A 17,469-nucleotide genomic window follows, 5' to 3' on the forward strand; every position below is an offset into this window, starting at 1 on the left:
GCGCGATCGCGTGCTTGGAATCGATTCCTCACGAAGCGGAAGCGTGGGCGCGCGAGGCGACGGCGTGACCCAAACAAATGGCGGTGGGTGGGGGGTGATTATTTATTCTCGAACAATTTTTTTTTATCGACAAGAGACATTTGTTATTATTTATTCTTGTAAAAAGAAGAGAGACAAAAGTATCCCTTCAAAAGTGATTATAAACTGGTTATATATATTTTTTTAAATTGTGAAAACACAAAAAAATCCGCGGGTCAGAGGTCAAACGCCCGCGTGTGGAGGGGTGAAGTGGGGGGAGGTAGAGGGGGGGGAGGTGGAGGGGGGGGGTGGAGGGGGGGTGGAGGGGGGGAGGTGGAGGGGGAGAGGTGGAGGGGGGGTGGAGGGGGGGGAGGTGGAGGGGGGGAGTGGAGGGTATGTGACGTCACGCGCCACGTGAAAGCCACGTGTTTTGTTTTGAAGGGGCCGCCCATGCATTCCGTCGTACGCGGAGCGCACGGCGGTGATCCAGTCCCCGACAGAGCCTCCCACGCCTCCCCGAGCCTCGCGATCCATTCCCCGGCAGAGCTTCTCACGCCGCCACGAGCAGCGAGCCGCCCCATCGCGTGTCCGTGACACGGCCGCTTGGATGCAGTGGAGGCACCTGGCGACCGCTCTCCTGCTGTGCTCCCTCTACGTGGCCTCGATCCTCACGAACAAGGTTTGGAACGCCGCCCGGGTCGGGGTTGTTTGTCGTTCATCATATAGGTTGGGTTTTTTGGGGGGTTTAGATCGCGTAAACTATCTAAAAGTGTCGTTAAACCCTCCACCACCCTCAACAGACCATTAGTAAGGGGTTCACAGCACACCGGTATGTTTGAAAGAAAATCCACAACATTTACAATCATTTATAATCTGATTCAAGAGCCGAATGGCTCACAGGGCTATACCTAATAAATGAACTTGAGCACGACGTTTCGCCAGTAATTACAACCGGCATCATCAGGCGGACAGCCAGATTTGTGGAGAATTCCTCCTGTTTTGTTCTTTAAATAGAGGGATAGATGTGTGCAAGGTGGGGGGGGGGGGGCGTAAATGCATATACATTTCAATGGGTATCCATTGCCGGTTGGGTTATACGTATGTTAATCAACGTACATTATATGCATGCACTTGTATGCGTACAGGTAATCCCCGTTGACATATGGTGACCTGTATAGGCATACCTGTTAAACAAAAAATTGTCTTTGTCGGGTGGTGGCGGGTTTAACGACACACTTACGCGATCTAACCCCAAAAAAGCCCCTATATTATGGATGATATTGGTCGCGAAAGCCTACACGTGTTTAAATAGTTTGTTGTTGATGTTATAGGCGCCTGCGAGGTCTCCGTGTGCTCCGTGTTCGACGGCAGATGGCAGTGCAGAACATAAACTCACCACTCCTGGCTGTCTTGCATGCTTCCAATAAGGTCTGAATTGGTCTGTAATGAGGTAGGCACTGATAAGGGGTTGACAGCTATGGGTGAAGCAACCCCCTCCCCCTGCTGAATCTGGCTCCTGACAACATCCTAACTTCCCTACATCGTGTTCAATTCAAGAGTATGTGGGGGCTTGCGAGCCAACTTGCTTTACTGTAATATCCTGATCACCTTGATTCATGCTGGCTGGGCAGCCTCCACATTGCTGGTTTGCAGCTCGGGCACCTCCATAGGGATAAGCATAGTAGTTAGTCTTCGAAATGGTCAGTACCGAGCGAGTTTTGCATTGTTTTAAATTTCGACTGCGGCTACGGCCAACCAGATAAGTGATCACCAGTACAGTGTTTTCCACTGGAAATTGTACAACACATGAACTAACACACAGTGATTGACTGAGCCGGTTTATTACCGGAAAGTGAGATCATCTACGTTGCCAAAGGTACAAATCGCACACATTACACATTCAAATGCCCGATGCCAATAATGCACGACACAGGCCACACTGTTCACTTTGCATGCAATTTTTGTTGCCCCAAAAAGATGATGGGCTCCATAGGTCTCCACAACTGGCATTTTAATTGGCAGATCTATGATCGTGATGGTCATAATCGTGATGGTGATGATCGTGATGGTCATAATCGTGATGATGATCATGATGATCGTGATGGTGATGATCGTGATGGTCATAATCGTGATGATGATCATGATGATCGTGATGGTCATAATCGTGATGGTGATGATCGTGATGGTCATAATCGTAGGTCAAATGCTGTAAAAATGCAACACCCAGTCTAACGTAGTGCTGTGTTCTGTTTGCAGTATGTCCTCTCCGTCTTGAAGTTCACCTACCCAACGCTCTTCCAAGGGTGAGTGAAGGAAGCTGCCAAGTTGGCAGCATTTTTGCTGCCAAGTTGGCAGCATTTTGGCAACGGGTCCTAACCTCAGCTTACCTCAGAAGAGTTGAGGATGATAGACATTGCACGTGCAGAAGTTATTAGCAACCTGTACGTTTCGAATGAAACGTGACAACACGGCATTGTAGACAATGATAAAGAGACAGTTGGGATGGCTGGGGTGGCACGTGTGCAGGATGTAGCAGGGTGGCAGGTCACACAGCCAGGCATTGGAGTGGAACCCAGAATATCGTGACTAAGGTGAAAACCTAGAGCCAGCTGGTGGTGATGAGACTAGAATGGTTATTGAAGGACTTTAACGACTTTCACGATGGAAAAAATAAGCCAAATGCTGGGATGAGACCAAAAGAGAGTGGTGCTTTTGAAGGCTGTGATGGGTGTAGCAAGGGCAAGACCTAAAGCCTAATTATGCGATACAACTGTCACAATGGTCCTTCGAGGATATGTCACCTGCACATGATCTGCCTCGCCTGGTATGGAGAAGGTTGTGAGTTTGATCCTGACCCTGATGCCTTTATATTTGGAGTTTGCACATTATCCCCGTGGTCACGTGGATTTTTCTACGTGTCCTTCGGTTTTTCCCTCCACATTTATAAACATGCGTTTAAAGTATTTGGTATAAATTTCCATGTTTGCGGCCAGGTTGCTGCTGAAACAGGGTTGTATATCTCACTGGGCCTCACCTGGTAAAATAAAAATATTTTTTTTGTTAGCATATCTTGTAAAAGGGATGGTAGAAATGAGACTTAACAAAAACACATAGTCATGTTTAGATATTGACTCTATAGCGGATGTGGCATCTGTCAAAGAAGGTTAAGTAGCATTACGGTCATGACCTCTTGACCTTGACAAAGAGCCACAGTGAATGATGTGTCCCGTGCCTTTCGTGCAGGTGGCAGACGCTGATCGGGGGGCTGCTGCTGCATGTGGGCTGGCGGCTGGGCTGCTTGGAGCTATCTACTCTATCGGGGTGAGCCGATGTGGCTTCCACCATTCACCAGAGTAGACCGTCGAGTTGGAGGCCTCATCTCTCACCTAAATGTATAAAATACAAATGAAAATCTGTTTCTATATTTGAAGCTTTCGTGACTGCAAGGATTCATACTCTTAGTTTTTTCGGTAAAGTCACGTGGGTAAAATATGAAATTAAAATTAATTTTTATTTCAAACTAAGAGTATAAAATCTATTTGACAACTATTCTTGTAGTGGCTTCGTGTCTATCTGCCCAAACGAGCGTTGGGGTAGCTCTCAGCTCTGTCGAGGGCCTGATGCCAGCGGTGAAATATTCCACAAAATAGCCCTTATATTATCAATCCCACAAGAATTGTGATTCTTGGCTGATTCGACCACCAACCAGGATTCGAATTCACGACCTAATAGCGAGTCGAGTACTCTGGCCACTGCTCCACGAGGCCGGAGAATGGTGATGTTCCAACAGTGGATAATAATAGTAATTGTCGCTGTCTGCTGTAATAAGTACTTGTGGTGGTTGTTTGTGAAGGACCGTGGTGGTGTCATGGTTTCCTGGAGCCCTCCTCTACGTGGCTGTGATTTACGCCGGGTCCCGAGCGCTGTCACTGCTGGTGAGAGACGAGACCACACGCATAACAGCAGACAAAACAAAGACAAAGAACCCCCGTATTGACTTAACATACAAGTGCTGTTAGCGAGTTCCTATGAAGGCCAGGACGGCACACGAGAGGGGGTGGGTGGCCAGTACCATGCCTGGCCACCTTTGTCTCCCCAGTGGCGAAGTTTACTACACACCGCACCAGGTACTCATTTGAGGCTGAGTCGACCTAGGGAAGGCCCATGACCGGTTCAGATAATCGTCATCGGTGTTGGCCATGAGCAGGAATTGAACTCGGGCCGCTGAGTTCATAGCGCAGCGCTAACTGCTACACCACCACTCACTACCAATAACACGCACAGCAGTGGACACACAACGCTCCATGTATGTACTGCAATACGCAAACAACAACAGCCGCCGTTCACCACAAAATCATGGTGATGCCAACACAGCACCTGTGCTAGGCTAGGTGCATTTTAAGGACATGTGTAGAAGGCTATATTGTTGGCAGGTCATGGGACAGACCCAGGTGTTTTGGGTTAACTCGCTGAGGTGACTGGCAGGTGTTACCACCAGCGCTCCCCACCGTGCCAACACAACAGCGGGTACACAAACACACTCCATACGTACGGGGTGTCCGAAAATGAATATATCGAAAAGAACGTTGAATAGTTTTATTGTTTTTCGAGATGCTGACATGATTTATTCGTTTTAGAGTTTTGTAGTATTGATTAGATATTCTAGAATTATTAATAAACTTCTACATGCGGTCCATAATTCACTATAATCAATCTAATTTGGCGTTCAAACTCTGAGAAACATTTTCCAACACAGCTGTAGGGATGGCTGATGCCACAGTAGCATCAGCAATACGATGTTTAAGTTATTCAAGGTCCCTTGGTTTGCTAGCGTAGACTTTACTTTTTGACAAACCCCAGAGATAAATAGCTAATGGTGTTAAGTCGGGTGAACTGGCGGTTTCTCTTGAAGCAGAAAGTAGCAATCAATATTCACAATAAGCTAAAACGTATAAGTCTAATGCATATATTCATATCAAATTTACGCCAGTATCTCGAATAGCAATACAACTATTCAACTTTATTTTTGGTTTATTCTTTTTTGGACACCCTGTATAAACTGCAGTGCACATAAGCGCACACGATACATGCACTCAAACACTTGATGTGCAACAATTCGTGGATTAAAATGCATCATCACACATTCAGTGCGAGTTGATTAATCTGTAAGAATTAATTGTTTTATATGTACATACAATACCTGCAAAGCACATTAAATGCTGACGTCAACATTCAGGCTAATGGCTCCGAAAAGACCTCACAGTTGGCAGATGGAAGAGACGAGACGCAGTGCATGCCAGACCAAAAATGAGAAATGCCACTAACATTATTCATACATCTTTTGGGCGGGGAGGAAAATAAACAGCGTTTACAAGTTTCCCTGTGTGTCCCGTGCTACTCGAGAACGAACGTGTTCGGATCGAGACTTGAGTGATGCGTTTCTTCCCCCCCCCCCCCCACGTGCCACCGTTTCCCAGCCGGTGCCCACCTTCCTGCTGCTACAGAACGCGTCGGAGGTGGTGCTGTGCCTGTGCTCCGCCGTGCTGTGCAGAGAGGTGAGCGCCTGCGCAGCCGCTCCCTCCACGTCAAATGGAACGCGACCCTGCGGTCATCGTGTGCGCGCGCCGTGTGTCACCGCGCACTGTGGTCTTGTTATTCGACCTTTGAGTAAATCGGTGAACTCAGAAATGTGTACCACGTATGTTTTTATGTTGAACTTCTTTTGCACCGTACTTACCTAATCGTGCTAATTGGAGGTGCGGGGGAAGGTCAACAAACTAAGCACGAAAAAGCAGTTCTAAAGAAATTAGTTTTAATTCTAGATGATGATGATTTGAAAGTGCATAGGCTCCAGTGGCTTCCTAATATCGTAAGGAAGAGAATTCCAGACGGCTGTAGAAGCGCAACTGAAAGCGCGCGATGCAGTGACCGTCTTTGGTGGGCTGCGAGGACTGCAGTGGTGAGAAACCCTACCCTAAAGGGCCCAGTGCAAGAGTGTTGAGCCAGCACATTTTGAGCTTCTGGGTTCAATCCCTGGGCTTGGCTGTCCCTTTCAGGGATTTTATTTTTCATTATGAGTGGCTCTAGGTTCACCTGCTGTAAAAACGAAAGGACTAATATCACCATATCTATTTTTTTCACGGAATGTATAAAGCGCCCGGAGCAAGGCGCTTCATGTGCCTTATTTTAATACGTGCCGTATTTGAATTCTCTCATTGTCTTCACAGAAAATCCCTCTAGTTAGACTAACGAGGTGAGTGGACAAGGTTTGATGCGGGTGGCTTTGTGTGTTTTGGATGAAACAAAAATTCTTTACCATACTTGGACGACTCATTCGATGCGATTTTCATCATAAACTGGGTTCTTCACTGCATTAATAGATCACTATCGGCAACCTTGATTTATCCACTGCTGGATGAAGGCATCCCCACGCTGTCACCATTCATTCAGTCCTGTGATGCCACAATCCGTCTCCTGCTTCAAGTGCTTTCCTGTGTGTGCGTCCATGTACACGTGTGTGCGTGCATGTACACGTGTGTGTGTTCGCGTGCGTGCATTTGTGCGGTAATGCAACGGTTAGCGCGCTGCGCTACGAACCCGGCGACCCGAGTTTGATTCCCGTTGACGGCCAACACCAGTGACGAATATCTGAACCTGTCAGGGGCCTCCCCTAAGTCGACTCAGCCTCAAATGAGTTCCTAGTGCAGTGTGTAAAATCATCGCCAATAGGGAGACAAAGGCGGTTGGACGTGGTGCTAGCCACCCAACCCCTCGTGTACCATGCCGGCCTTCATAGGTGCTCGCCAACAGCACTTGCTCCAATAGTCTGTTTAGGCTATACGGGGGATCTTTGTCTTTGATGTGTGCTGCTCAGGGGACACTGACCCTTTATTGCATTTTTATTAAATTGGGTAGAACGGTGGTGCAACCCGGCAAGCTGACTGCAGCTTCCAGCCACAGATGACGTCAGTGGTGAGTCACATCTGATCTCGCCCTGGCCCCTTCTAAGTTCATTAAGGCTTAATTCAGCACCTGATGTCATGTATAAGCATCAACACTGGGAAGAAATAGGCAAGCAGGGCTGGTTCTGCAAGAACCACCTCATTTACCAAGCAGGCCTTCACAGCAGTTGCCCCAACAGTCCATACGCCTCTACAGGGACCTGCGTGTGCGGGTTTGTGTTTGCAGCCTGCTGTTGATAACCCTGTCCTCAGGAGGTCTGCTGTTCTGCGATGTGCAGGTACGTACATCACTGCCACACTTGCACAGAGCTGCACTTACACCGCTGCTGCACTCCCACACAACGCCGCTGCGCACCCACACCGCGGCACTGCATCCACATGCAGTACTGCACACCCAGCCAGTGCTGCACCCGTACTCACAACCATCAACATTGTCGAGCAGCTTAATGTGACTGACCTAGGGGGCCACTGACTATGCTGCTTACCTCCTGTCTGTGCCCTCACTGCACGAGCGCCTCTGAGATTCGGTGTTCAAAGCACTCTGCTCACTGGGCAGCCCTGAGGTCGGTCAGAGAAATCCCACATGCCTGTGGCGGGGGCCATTCGTTGCACGATTATCGGTCATCACTTCCCAAGAAGTAGTGCTCGTTTTTACTCACCCCGGAGGGATCATGATGATGGTGGTGGTTAATGATGAGCTGTTTACCCTTTCGATTTACAGTTGAGCTCTCACTACCCAGATGGCAAGATGTTAACTACCTTGCCTGGTATGCAGAAGGGTCGTGCGTTCAATCCAGACCCTGACGCCTACTGCGTATTTTGAGTTTGTGTGTCTCTCTCCCCGTGGTTCTGTGAATTTCTCTCCGGGTCCTCTGGTTTTTCCCTCCACATTTACAAAAATGCATTTTAGAGTATATTTGGTTGCTTTAAATTTTCACATGATAAGCCACTTCGTTGAGCTATCATTTATGGCCAGGTCGCTTCTGAAAAAGAACTTTATAACTCCGTGGGCCTTATCTGGCAAAATATAAATAGTTAGTTAGCTTTACTTCTACATCATCACCACGAACATCTGGGTCTGTGCCCTGTTGTCCTTCTGCCAGCGAGACTTCACCCCCCCCCTACCCGTGTCGCCGTGCCATTGCAGTTTGACCCCGGCGGCTACGTGTGGGCATTGCTGCACTTCGTATGCGCCGGTGAGCACCTCCACCCGACCCATGCCTCTTCTTCAAACGCGAGCACTGCACTTGCAACCCGGTCGAGAGGTCACCACCGCCAGGCCTGGCTCTCCGACGTTCCAGGACCTCGGCGGTGGCGGCCCCCGAAATCCTGGCTCTGTTTGAATTTGGGTTTTGCACCCCCACCCCCGCATTGTGTGTTCCGGACAGGGATCTACAAAGCCTTCTCCTATGAGCACAGCAAGAGCCAGTCACTGAGGTACGACGGATGCGGTGGCCTCGTAGCGTGGTCTGCATGGGCACCGGTTCAAGGAATGCAATGGGGCCCACCCATCCCATTTCTCCTCCGCTTCGTAGCCCGCGCCCTGGGGGGGGGGGCCCTCTGGCCCAAGGAGCTCCAGTGCAGTTTCACCGCCTGCGCTCTCGGTAGCTACGCCACTGGATGAATGGAATCGCAGCCAAACTTGAGTTGGTGTGAACGTGGCCAACAATTGTACGGGGCAGAGACCCGTCCCGGCGGTGCGGTGGTCAGGGCCTGCAGCCTCGAGTCAGTATTATTGAGATTTCAAGTCTCAGTAAGAGGGCCAACTCCGCCCGTCATTCCTTGAGGTTTGGTAAAAATTAGTACCACGGCGTGGGACGTTAACAGTGGTTATCCTTTTTATTTTGACTTAAAACTTTCGTGACTGCAGGAATTCATATTCTTTGGTTCTTTCGGTAAAGTCACGTAGGTAGAAAAATAATGCTAAAAATAAAGTGAATAAAAATAATAAAAATTAAGTTAAAAAACAAACACTAATGTAGACTGTAGCCTGGTTCTAAATCCGAGTGAGTCTACTGGCAGTCTATAATGTAGACTGTAGCAATGGTTTAATGCTTTCGTGACTGCAGGGATTCACGTTCTTGGTTCTTTCTGTAAATATGTAGAATATGTAGCAATGGTATTAAGCTGAGTGAGTGTACTGGCAGTTTATAATGTAGACTGTAGCCTGGTTCTTAACCTCGGTGAGCATACTGGCAGTCTATAATGTAGACTGTAGCCTGGTTTTTAAGCTGGTGAGCGTATTGGCAGTCTATATTGTAGACTTTAGTAATGGTTATTAAACTGAGTGAGCGTACTGGCAGTCTATAATGTAATGTACATTATATAATGTAATTGGCATTGATGTAATAGGCTGCAATCTGCTAATGAGAATTTATTTAAAACCGGTCTTGAGTTTGTTTAGATAAACACTTTTGTCATTTCGGTCAATTAAATATTGTTTAATTTCTGAGATAAACAAGTATCCTTGCGCATTTTAGGAAAAGGAGAGTGTGTTGGTAAAAGTGTGCGCACGTGAATACGCGCACGTCAACGTATGTTTGTGTGGGGAGCGGTCGTGCAGCGGTCGTGCAGCGGTTAGCACGTTGCGTTACGAACCCGGCGACCCGAGTTGGATTTCCACTCACGGCCAACACCAGTGACGATTATCTAAACTGGTTATGGGCCTCCCCAAGGTCGACTCGGCCTCAAATTAGTACCTGGTGTGGTGTCTAAACATTACGACTGGGGAGACAAAGGCGGACAGGTTCGTGGTGTTGGCCAACCACCCCCTCGTGTGCCATGGCCAGCCTTCACAGTCTGTTACAGGCTATACGGGGGATCTTTGTGTATGTATGTGTATGCGTGTATACACATTTATGTGTGTGTGTGTGTGTGATTGCAGTGAGCTGGATCAGCAGTATTTAAACTACATTGTCAGGTACGATCTCCAACTGGATAATTTGCAATGCACGTATCTTAAAGACACCAACTAATACTATAGTGATGTATCGATTATTAATTAACATCAGTTATTACCACTCTTGTTGCATGCATCAAATGACGTGTGTGAGAATCAATGGTTTTTTATTTGTGTGCTGTAATGGGCTCACGTGGCCGCTTAACTTCGCACGAAAGATGCAGTAAATTGTGACCCTGAATGGTGACAATTTATTGCATCGTGGGGGGGAATTGGCAAGGAGCATATCTTTCGGTCCCGCTCGTATTTACACCAGTGCAAGAACCACCGTTTGCCACCAAGTGACGGTGACATCACCACGGCACCCCCGTGCCAGGCGAGGTGTACTTTGAGCCCCCGCGTGAAGTGTCGAAGGCCCCGCTGGCATGAGTTCACAAGACAAAGCCCATGTGTCAGGTGTTGACCGACCGCACGACTGGCAATTTTCAAACGTCTGCCATGGGTGACGCTGTGATTAAACTCGCAATCAGGTCGCGGGTTAAAATATGGGTCAGCGGTCGTCTTTGTCCCCTCATCCCTCTTTCTGTGGATGACGGGATGGGCACGGCTTGTCGTTGGTGTACCGTACATGGAAATGAACACGGCGAGTTCTCTCGCGGCGGTGATTTTGAGAATATCGCCACGCAAGTGTATGGCGGTCGCTTGATTAGACGAATGGAGGTCAACTGCGTTCAAGCAGTTGACCTTATTTTGAGCGAGTGGCGGTGGCCGTGACGGACGTGGCACTAACGAGCGCTCTTCCGTGTGTGGTTCTGTTAGCGTTGTGGCTTTGCTGCCGTCGTCGCATCCGCTTGGTGAGTGTGAGGAGCGCAGTCGAGTCGGTGCCCCTGTAACACGCGTGAAGCACGTGTGACACACGCATGACGCACGTGTTCCGCAAACACTTGACATTTCGATTTAAAGCTTTCGTGACTGCAGGGATTCATCTTCTTGGTTCTTTCGGTAAAGTCACGAAGAAGGGAAATAATAAAATAATAAAAATAAAACATAATAAAATTATTCTCACGACGTTTCGGCCACAACGCAAGCAGCCGTCCTCAGGTGAAGACCAGGTCTGTCGGGGAGAGAGCGTCTGAATGAAACACCACCACGCTTGGAGCGTATATTTAAGCTTAGAGTCGCGGCATCTCTTCAGAAAGGTGAGAGACTCGATTAGCTGAGCCTTCTTATTCCGTAGTTTGTTGAATGCTCTTAAAGTTTTGTGGAATCCCACCCCGTAGTGGCGGTTAAATTTCGATTTAAAGCTTTCATGACTGCAGGGATTAATCTTCTTGGTTCTTTCGGTAAAGTCACACACTTGACATGTGATGCACACGATGGGTGACCCACACCTTACTTACAAATCGATGCGCGCATCCCATGGCTCACACATGACTCCCGTGGCACGCGACAAATCAGTGGTGCACCACAGACATGCGACAATCGTGTCACGCGTATCCCTCTGCTCCAGGTGACCTGCTCGGAGTGGCCGAGTTTCCATTCCTCTACTTCTACCGCTTCCACACGGGATGCCTGGCCAGGTAATGCTCGTCTGCTCGCTGTGACGTCTCCTCCCATCGCCACCATGGCAGTGGTCACGCTGTAGTCCTGCAGCATTCAACAAAACACTTGAAGGTGATGTTGTGCTGGCCGTGGTGCGCGAAGCACCAATAATGAGCCAACTCGCATTCGTCGCCTGTTTTATACATATTTTATTTTATCTTATTTCTTGAGCAATGTTAGGTGGTGGCAGATGAGGGAGGCCCTCATCCAGCAGTGATTTGGCCAAGGCAGATGGTGAGAGAGAGCCAAGGAACCAGCAAAGTCGTGTGAGGGAAGGGGAAGACGGGGGAAGAGGAGCGCGCGGCTGGAATGGAGGCACCCGCCCGTCGCGCCACACTCCTGGTTGGAGGTCCCAGATTAACGGCCGATTCTAAAGCCGCTCTGATGATTGCGGGGGAGATGATCACCTGTTTACAGCGCTGAGCCAGTGAACAGTCAACATTACTATGGCAGGGAGCAGTGCCTCTATGTAAACCACAGTTGGCTTCCCACTTTGGTTTTATTCCGTCCATCGACCCTGCAGGGGTGAAAGGTCGCAACGACCCTCAACCGGAATTTTAACTGGAGCTGTCCAATCGCAAATCGCATACTTTGCTGACGGCACCATCACCAAAACTCAACCACCACTAATAATATTACTACTCGAGACAAATACAAAAAGATCCCCTATATAGCCTTAACATATTGTTAGGGCAAGTGCTCTTGGTGAGCAATTATGAAAGCTAGCACGGCACTTGAGGGAGTGGTGGCAGATTGGGGAGGCCCTCATCCAGCAGTGAATTGGCCAAGGCGGATGGTGAGAGAGAGAGCAGCGTTATTAGCGAGTGTGTTATCAGTCCGCAAGTACATTAACCGAAGAGTGGTCATTCCGATGAAGATTGATTGTTGTCCTCCGGGCACTGACGCGTGTATGCAGCAGTTAACTACTGATGTTTCTTGTCCTGTACCTGTGTTTCACTGCTGTAGATTGCACCAATTTCTAGCGGTAAATTCTGTATACCTGTACTAGTATATGTGGGCTTGTAGCACTATAGTAGAGACTGGCCCCTGCCCTAATAATGTTGAATTTCCTACATTTGACCTATGTTTTAAGTTAACGTGGAATAGCTGCTACTGGCTGCGTGCTGCCAGTGAAAAGTAGTACTGTCCCAAGCTCGTTGGAGCAAGCGAGGCACTCGGACAAGGACTTTGAACCCTGACCATGACCCTGACCCCATCACCCCCAGTGGGATCCTAGGCTTCCTGTTTGTGGTGACGGGAGACCGCTTGAAGGCATGCATCTCTTCCGCCGACTTCTCCATGTGGCTGCTCGCGGGGAAGGTACGCTCGTTGCGAGACGCCGGGGAGCGGCGTCCCCTCACAGCGCACACAGCGCGTGACCCTTAACCGGCCGTGCGCGTGACCCTTAACCGGCCGTGCGCGTGAATCCTACGGGTGTCAGCTCCGGGTCCGGATATTGAGGGTCAACGTGTGTCTTCGCTTCCTCTGGGCACGAGCTCTCGTGCGTTGTTCCCTGTGCTGAACCCCGTGCCACCGTTATCTCCGTCTCCCTCTTGCGCTTCGGTTTCGCCGTGAAACTTGGCGGGGGAGCGGGGTTCCCTGCCAGCCTCGCGCGGCTCATCATCATAGTCATCATCTTCCCCCCGTCTGACAATCCAGCATTGCCCCCTTGTCGGCATCCCATTATTTATGACTCTACTTTGTCCGTCCGCTGATACCCAGCATGCATGCGGGCCCCGTTACCCAGAATGCTTTGCGTATCGCGGTTTCCCACAATGCATGGCACTTGGTAACCCTCCAGCGTCCTTGGCGTGCCCCATTACCCAGAGGGAATGCGTGGTACGGCTCTTTGAAATACGATACTGTCATTTCCTGTGAATGCACACCCAGTATTGTCAGATCTTGTAAGCGAAGCAAAGTTGAGCCTGGATAGTGCTTGGATGGGTGACAATGGACGCTTGGCTGCCACAGTCGACCGCGGAGTGGTGGTCAGCAGAGGGCAGTGCAGAAATATCCGAAGTAATTCAATGCTGCCACGTTAGTGCGCCCCACCCCGAACAACCTGCACTGTTCGGCGTGGTGAAGTATGGTCAATAGACCATGGCGTGAGGAGGCCGGCACCCAGCAGTGGATTGACAAAATTGGCTGCACATGTGCGGGTGCAGGAGATATCTGCTCTGTGACCATCTTTTCCCACCCCCCCGCCCTGTGTTCCAGATGTACGCGTGTGCCCTATCCATCGTCCTGTTTGAAAGCACGCTGACTACGTGGATGGGAATCTGGTAAACGCAACACCTTCAGTATCTATGCAGCAGAGCCTCAACATTGGCCTTTGAACAAATTGCCACATGCAAGAATATAATCATAGGTAAACAAGTGGGTGGGAGCGTAGCAGCCATGATCCTGACTTAAAGTTCGCTTGAAATTTTGTGCAATAAAGGCTCAATGGGTGATGATAGAGCTTGCAGTCTTGACCCAGTCCGTTAGGGATGCTTCGTCAGTCCAGGTTTTTAGGGCTCGTCTGAAAGCACATTTACTTTCTCTTGCGTATCCGTCTGTGTCGGGTTGTTTTCCCTCTTAATTTTAATGTTAAGGGTTTAAATTTTTAATTACTGGGATTGTGTTGTAAAACGCCGTGTGGCCTTGCGTGAATAGCACTAGATAAAAAGTTTTACATACTTACACATAAAAGAGGTTATACCCCAGCTATGTCACTGGAGGGGGCGCTATGGCCATGTGCTTGAACATCACAACATCGCAATAAAGCAAACTGCTCATCAACGACACCTCCAACTGGTTGGTGTTGAGGGTGACTTTCAAATTACTTTGCTGGGCCACGCACTGATGTACGCCGCAGTCACTTCTGTCACTGCACGAGGCCCTTGAAATGGCATAAATGGCCGATTGCACAAATTTTTTTTATTTAAACACAGCAATTACTGGCAGGTCGAAAATATCCCCCCTCTCAAGATGCTCGCAGTGATGGGTGAATGTTGTCAGCTGGCCCTGTCATGAGGTGGGCGCACACCTGGTGTGGGCACGGGCCCTGTGAAATTGAATCCTGGGCCCCCCCGGGTCCCCACGTCTGCCACACAGCGATGCAGTCAGGCGTCGGCTTGGCCTCATCTCAACGTTAACCCACAGCCATCGCGAGGATCTCGAGGCCCACTGGGAATCTCGGGCGTCCTTCGTCACAAGGCCGTGTCCGGCCCACGTGCCGTAGATTCCCCAGCTCTGCCCTAAAGTCGCCACGTGTTCTTCCCCCCAGCCTCCTGCTCGGCCTGGTCAGCGAGGTTCTGCTCACGCTGGGCGACAAGTGGCAGGAGGGCGGTAGCGACAGCCTTGGGGTCAGCTCCTCCCTCCAGCAGAAGGCGTCGCTCGCCACCAGCGGCATCGGAAGCCAAGGAACCAGCAAAGTCGTGTGAGGGGGAGACGGGGGAAGAGGAGCGCGCGGCTGGAATGGAGGCACCCGCCCGTCACTCCGCACTCCTGGTTGGAGGTCCCAGATTAACGGCCGATTCTAAAGCCGCTCAGATGATTGCGGGGGAGATGATCACCTGTTTACAGCGCTGAGCCAGTGAACAGTCGACATTACTATGGCAGGAAGCAGTGCATCTATGTAAACCACAGTTGGCTTCCCACTTTGGTTTTATTCCGTCCATCGACCCTGCAGGGGTGAAAGGTCGCAACGACCCTCAACCGGAATTTGAACTGGAGCTGCCCAATCGCAAACCGCATGCTCTGCTGACGGCACCACCACCACCAAAACTTAACCATGAATAATAATAGTACTACTAGAGACAAATACAAAAAGACAAAGATCCCCTGCATAGCCTTAACATATTGTTAGGGTAAGTGCTGTTAGTGAGCACCTATGAAAGCTAGCACGGCACGTGAGGGAGTGGTGCGGCTAGTACCACGCCCGGCCGCCTTTTTCTCCCCAGTGGCAATGTTTACACATCACACCAGGCACTCATTTGAGCCCAAGTCGACAGGGGGGGAGGCCCAGGGCTGGTTTCAGATAATCGTCACTGGTGTTAGCCATGAGCGGGAATCTAACTCGGGTTGTCTACATCTGCATAATGAAGTGTGTATTGGTGAAGCGAGTGGTGAAATATCGGCGTGGTTTTTACACCTTGGTGTAATGAGCCACACAGGTTATCAGCTTGGCACCGGGCCGTGGAGTTCCCGCACGTGCTGGATGTACAAACTATTTTTTTCTACAGTATATACTGTACGCGTATAGCGTTTTAACTTTTTTTATACTCTATGTAGCCATGGTCTGTTGGTATCTCTGAAAGTATATTTTGGAAAAGTCGTGAAAATAATAATTTGATAAAACAGTATTTTTGATGATGGGGGACGGGGGGGAGAATGAGATGCGGTCGCGGTGTGAGGTCGTTGTAACGCGGGCGGGGCACCAATCGTGGTTTGGGATTTAACACGATCTTGGCATGCGGCATTTTCCACTCTAATACGATTACTTCATTACTTCTTGACTTAAAACTTTTGTGACTGCAGGAATACATATTCTATGGGTCTTTCGGTAAAGCCACGTAGATAGAAAAATAATAAAAATTTCACGACGTTTCGATCGCAACACAAGCATTCGTCTTCAGGTGAGAGAGAAAGCTGCTGAGACGAGGTCTTATATAGGCCTGAGATGGGTGCATCAACGTAGGTGGGTGGAGCTAGAGATGGTCCAACCACAGAGGCTGGGGCAGTGGCCTTTGTATTGAGAGATTAGCCTGTAGGGCACCACCAAAGCTGTGGAGGTGGCCATTGTCTTATGTGTAGCCCAAGGGTAAGTGGGAGGGGCTAGAGATGGTATTTGCATGTAAATGTAGATCGGAGGGCGCCCTGAGGCTGTGGAGGTGGCCATTGTATTGCGAGAGATTAGCATGTCATTGTAAGAGAACCACTGCAACGGTGGATATGCTAGTGAGACATTCAGCCTGTCAATGCAAAGACATCCAACCTGGCAATGCAACTCAGAGAGTCGGAAATAACTGCTAACATCGGCAGGTAGGATGGAAACATCATAGCCAGTTATGACTTAAACTGGTTAATAACGTCCTTCCCGTGATTTCTCAGTTTGTACCCATCTCGGTTCAAATTGTGTGTTTATATATCTGAATGGCTTCATGAACTAATCTTTGTTGATAGCCAGTAGGTTTGCAAAGTACCTTCGTCTTGGAAAAATCTACTGGCTATCAACAAAGATTTGTTCATGAAGCCATCCAGATATATAGTTTAAGTCATGGCTATGATGTTTCCGTCTTACTTTCCGATGTTCGCTGTTATTTCCGACTGAGTTGCATTGCCAGGTTGGATGTCTTTGCATTGACAGGCTGAATGTCTCACTAGCATATCCACCGTTGCAGTGGTTCTCTTACATTGACATGCTAATCTATCACAATACAATGGCCACCTCCACAGCCTCAGGGCGCCCTCCGTTCTTACATTTACATGCAAATACCATCTCTAGCCCCACCCCCTTACACTTGGGCTACACACAATACAATGGCCACCTCCACAGCTTACAGGCTAATCTCTCACGATACAAAGGCCACTGCCCCAGCCTCTGTGGTCGGACCATCTCGAGCTCCACCCACCTACCTTGATGCACCCATCTCAGGCCTATATAGAACCTTGTCTCAGCAGCTTTCTTTCTCTCACCTGAAGACGATTGCTTGTGTTGCGATCGAAACGTACGTGGCTTTACCGAAAGACCCATAGAATATACTTCATTACTATAGATAGATAGATAGATCGTTTATTGTCATTGTCACCAGTACAACGAAATTTAAAATGCTCACCAGTCAGGGCATCATTCATAAATTTAAATTAAATAAAACAAGAAAATAAAAATAAAATTAAATGAAAGATAATCAATTTATACTATATATAAAAACAGCCCAAGTATACCCACATACCCACATAAGGTTACATTTTGTCATTGCACATCTCTATTTCACAGTCAATTGA

The 17,469-nt window shown here is 48.9% G+C and overlaps 1 protein-coding gene across 1 annotated transcript; it reads left to right on the forward strand.

Annotated features, from left to right (window-relative positions):
- The first annotated feature begins 27 nt into the window (after positions 1-27).
- Positions 28-15,998, forward strand: SLC35D4 (solute carrier family 35 member D4). The gene is made up of 16 exons (XM_078593430.1): positions 28-83; positions 460-697; positions 2,275-2,321; positions 3,262-3,339; positions 3,872-3,953; positions 5,496-5,573; positions 6,246-6,271; positions 7,207-7,258; positions 8,128-8,176; positions 8,369-8,417; positions 9,865-9,900; positions 10,699-10,733; positions 11,390-11,459; positions 12,708-12,801; positions 13,699-13,763; positions 14,750-15,998. The coding sequence occupies exons 2-16, from the start codon at positions 626-628 to the stop codon at positions 14,904-14,906; spliced, it is 990 nt and encodes a 329-aa protein (XP_078449556.1). The 5' UTR covers positions 28-83; positions 460-625; the 3' UTR covers positions 14,907-15,998.
- The last annotated feature ends 1,471 nt before the right edge of the window (positions 15,999-17,469 follow it).

Source organism: Lampetra planeri, chromosome 4 (assembly GCF_965212315.1).
Source record: "Lampetra planeri chromosome 4, kcLamPlan1.2.h2, whole genome shotgun sequence".
NCBI classification, from domain to species: Eukaryota; Metazoa; Chordata; class Hyperoartia; order Petromyzontiformes; family Petromyzontidae; genus Lampetra; species Lampetra planeri.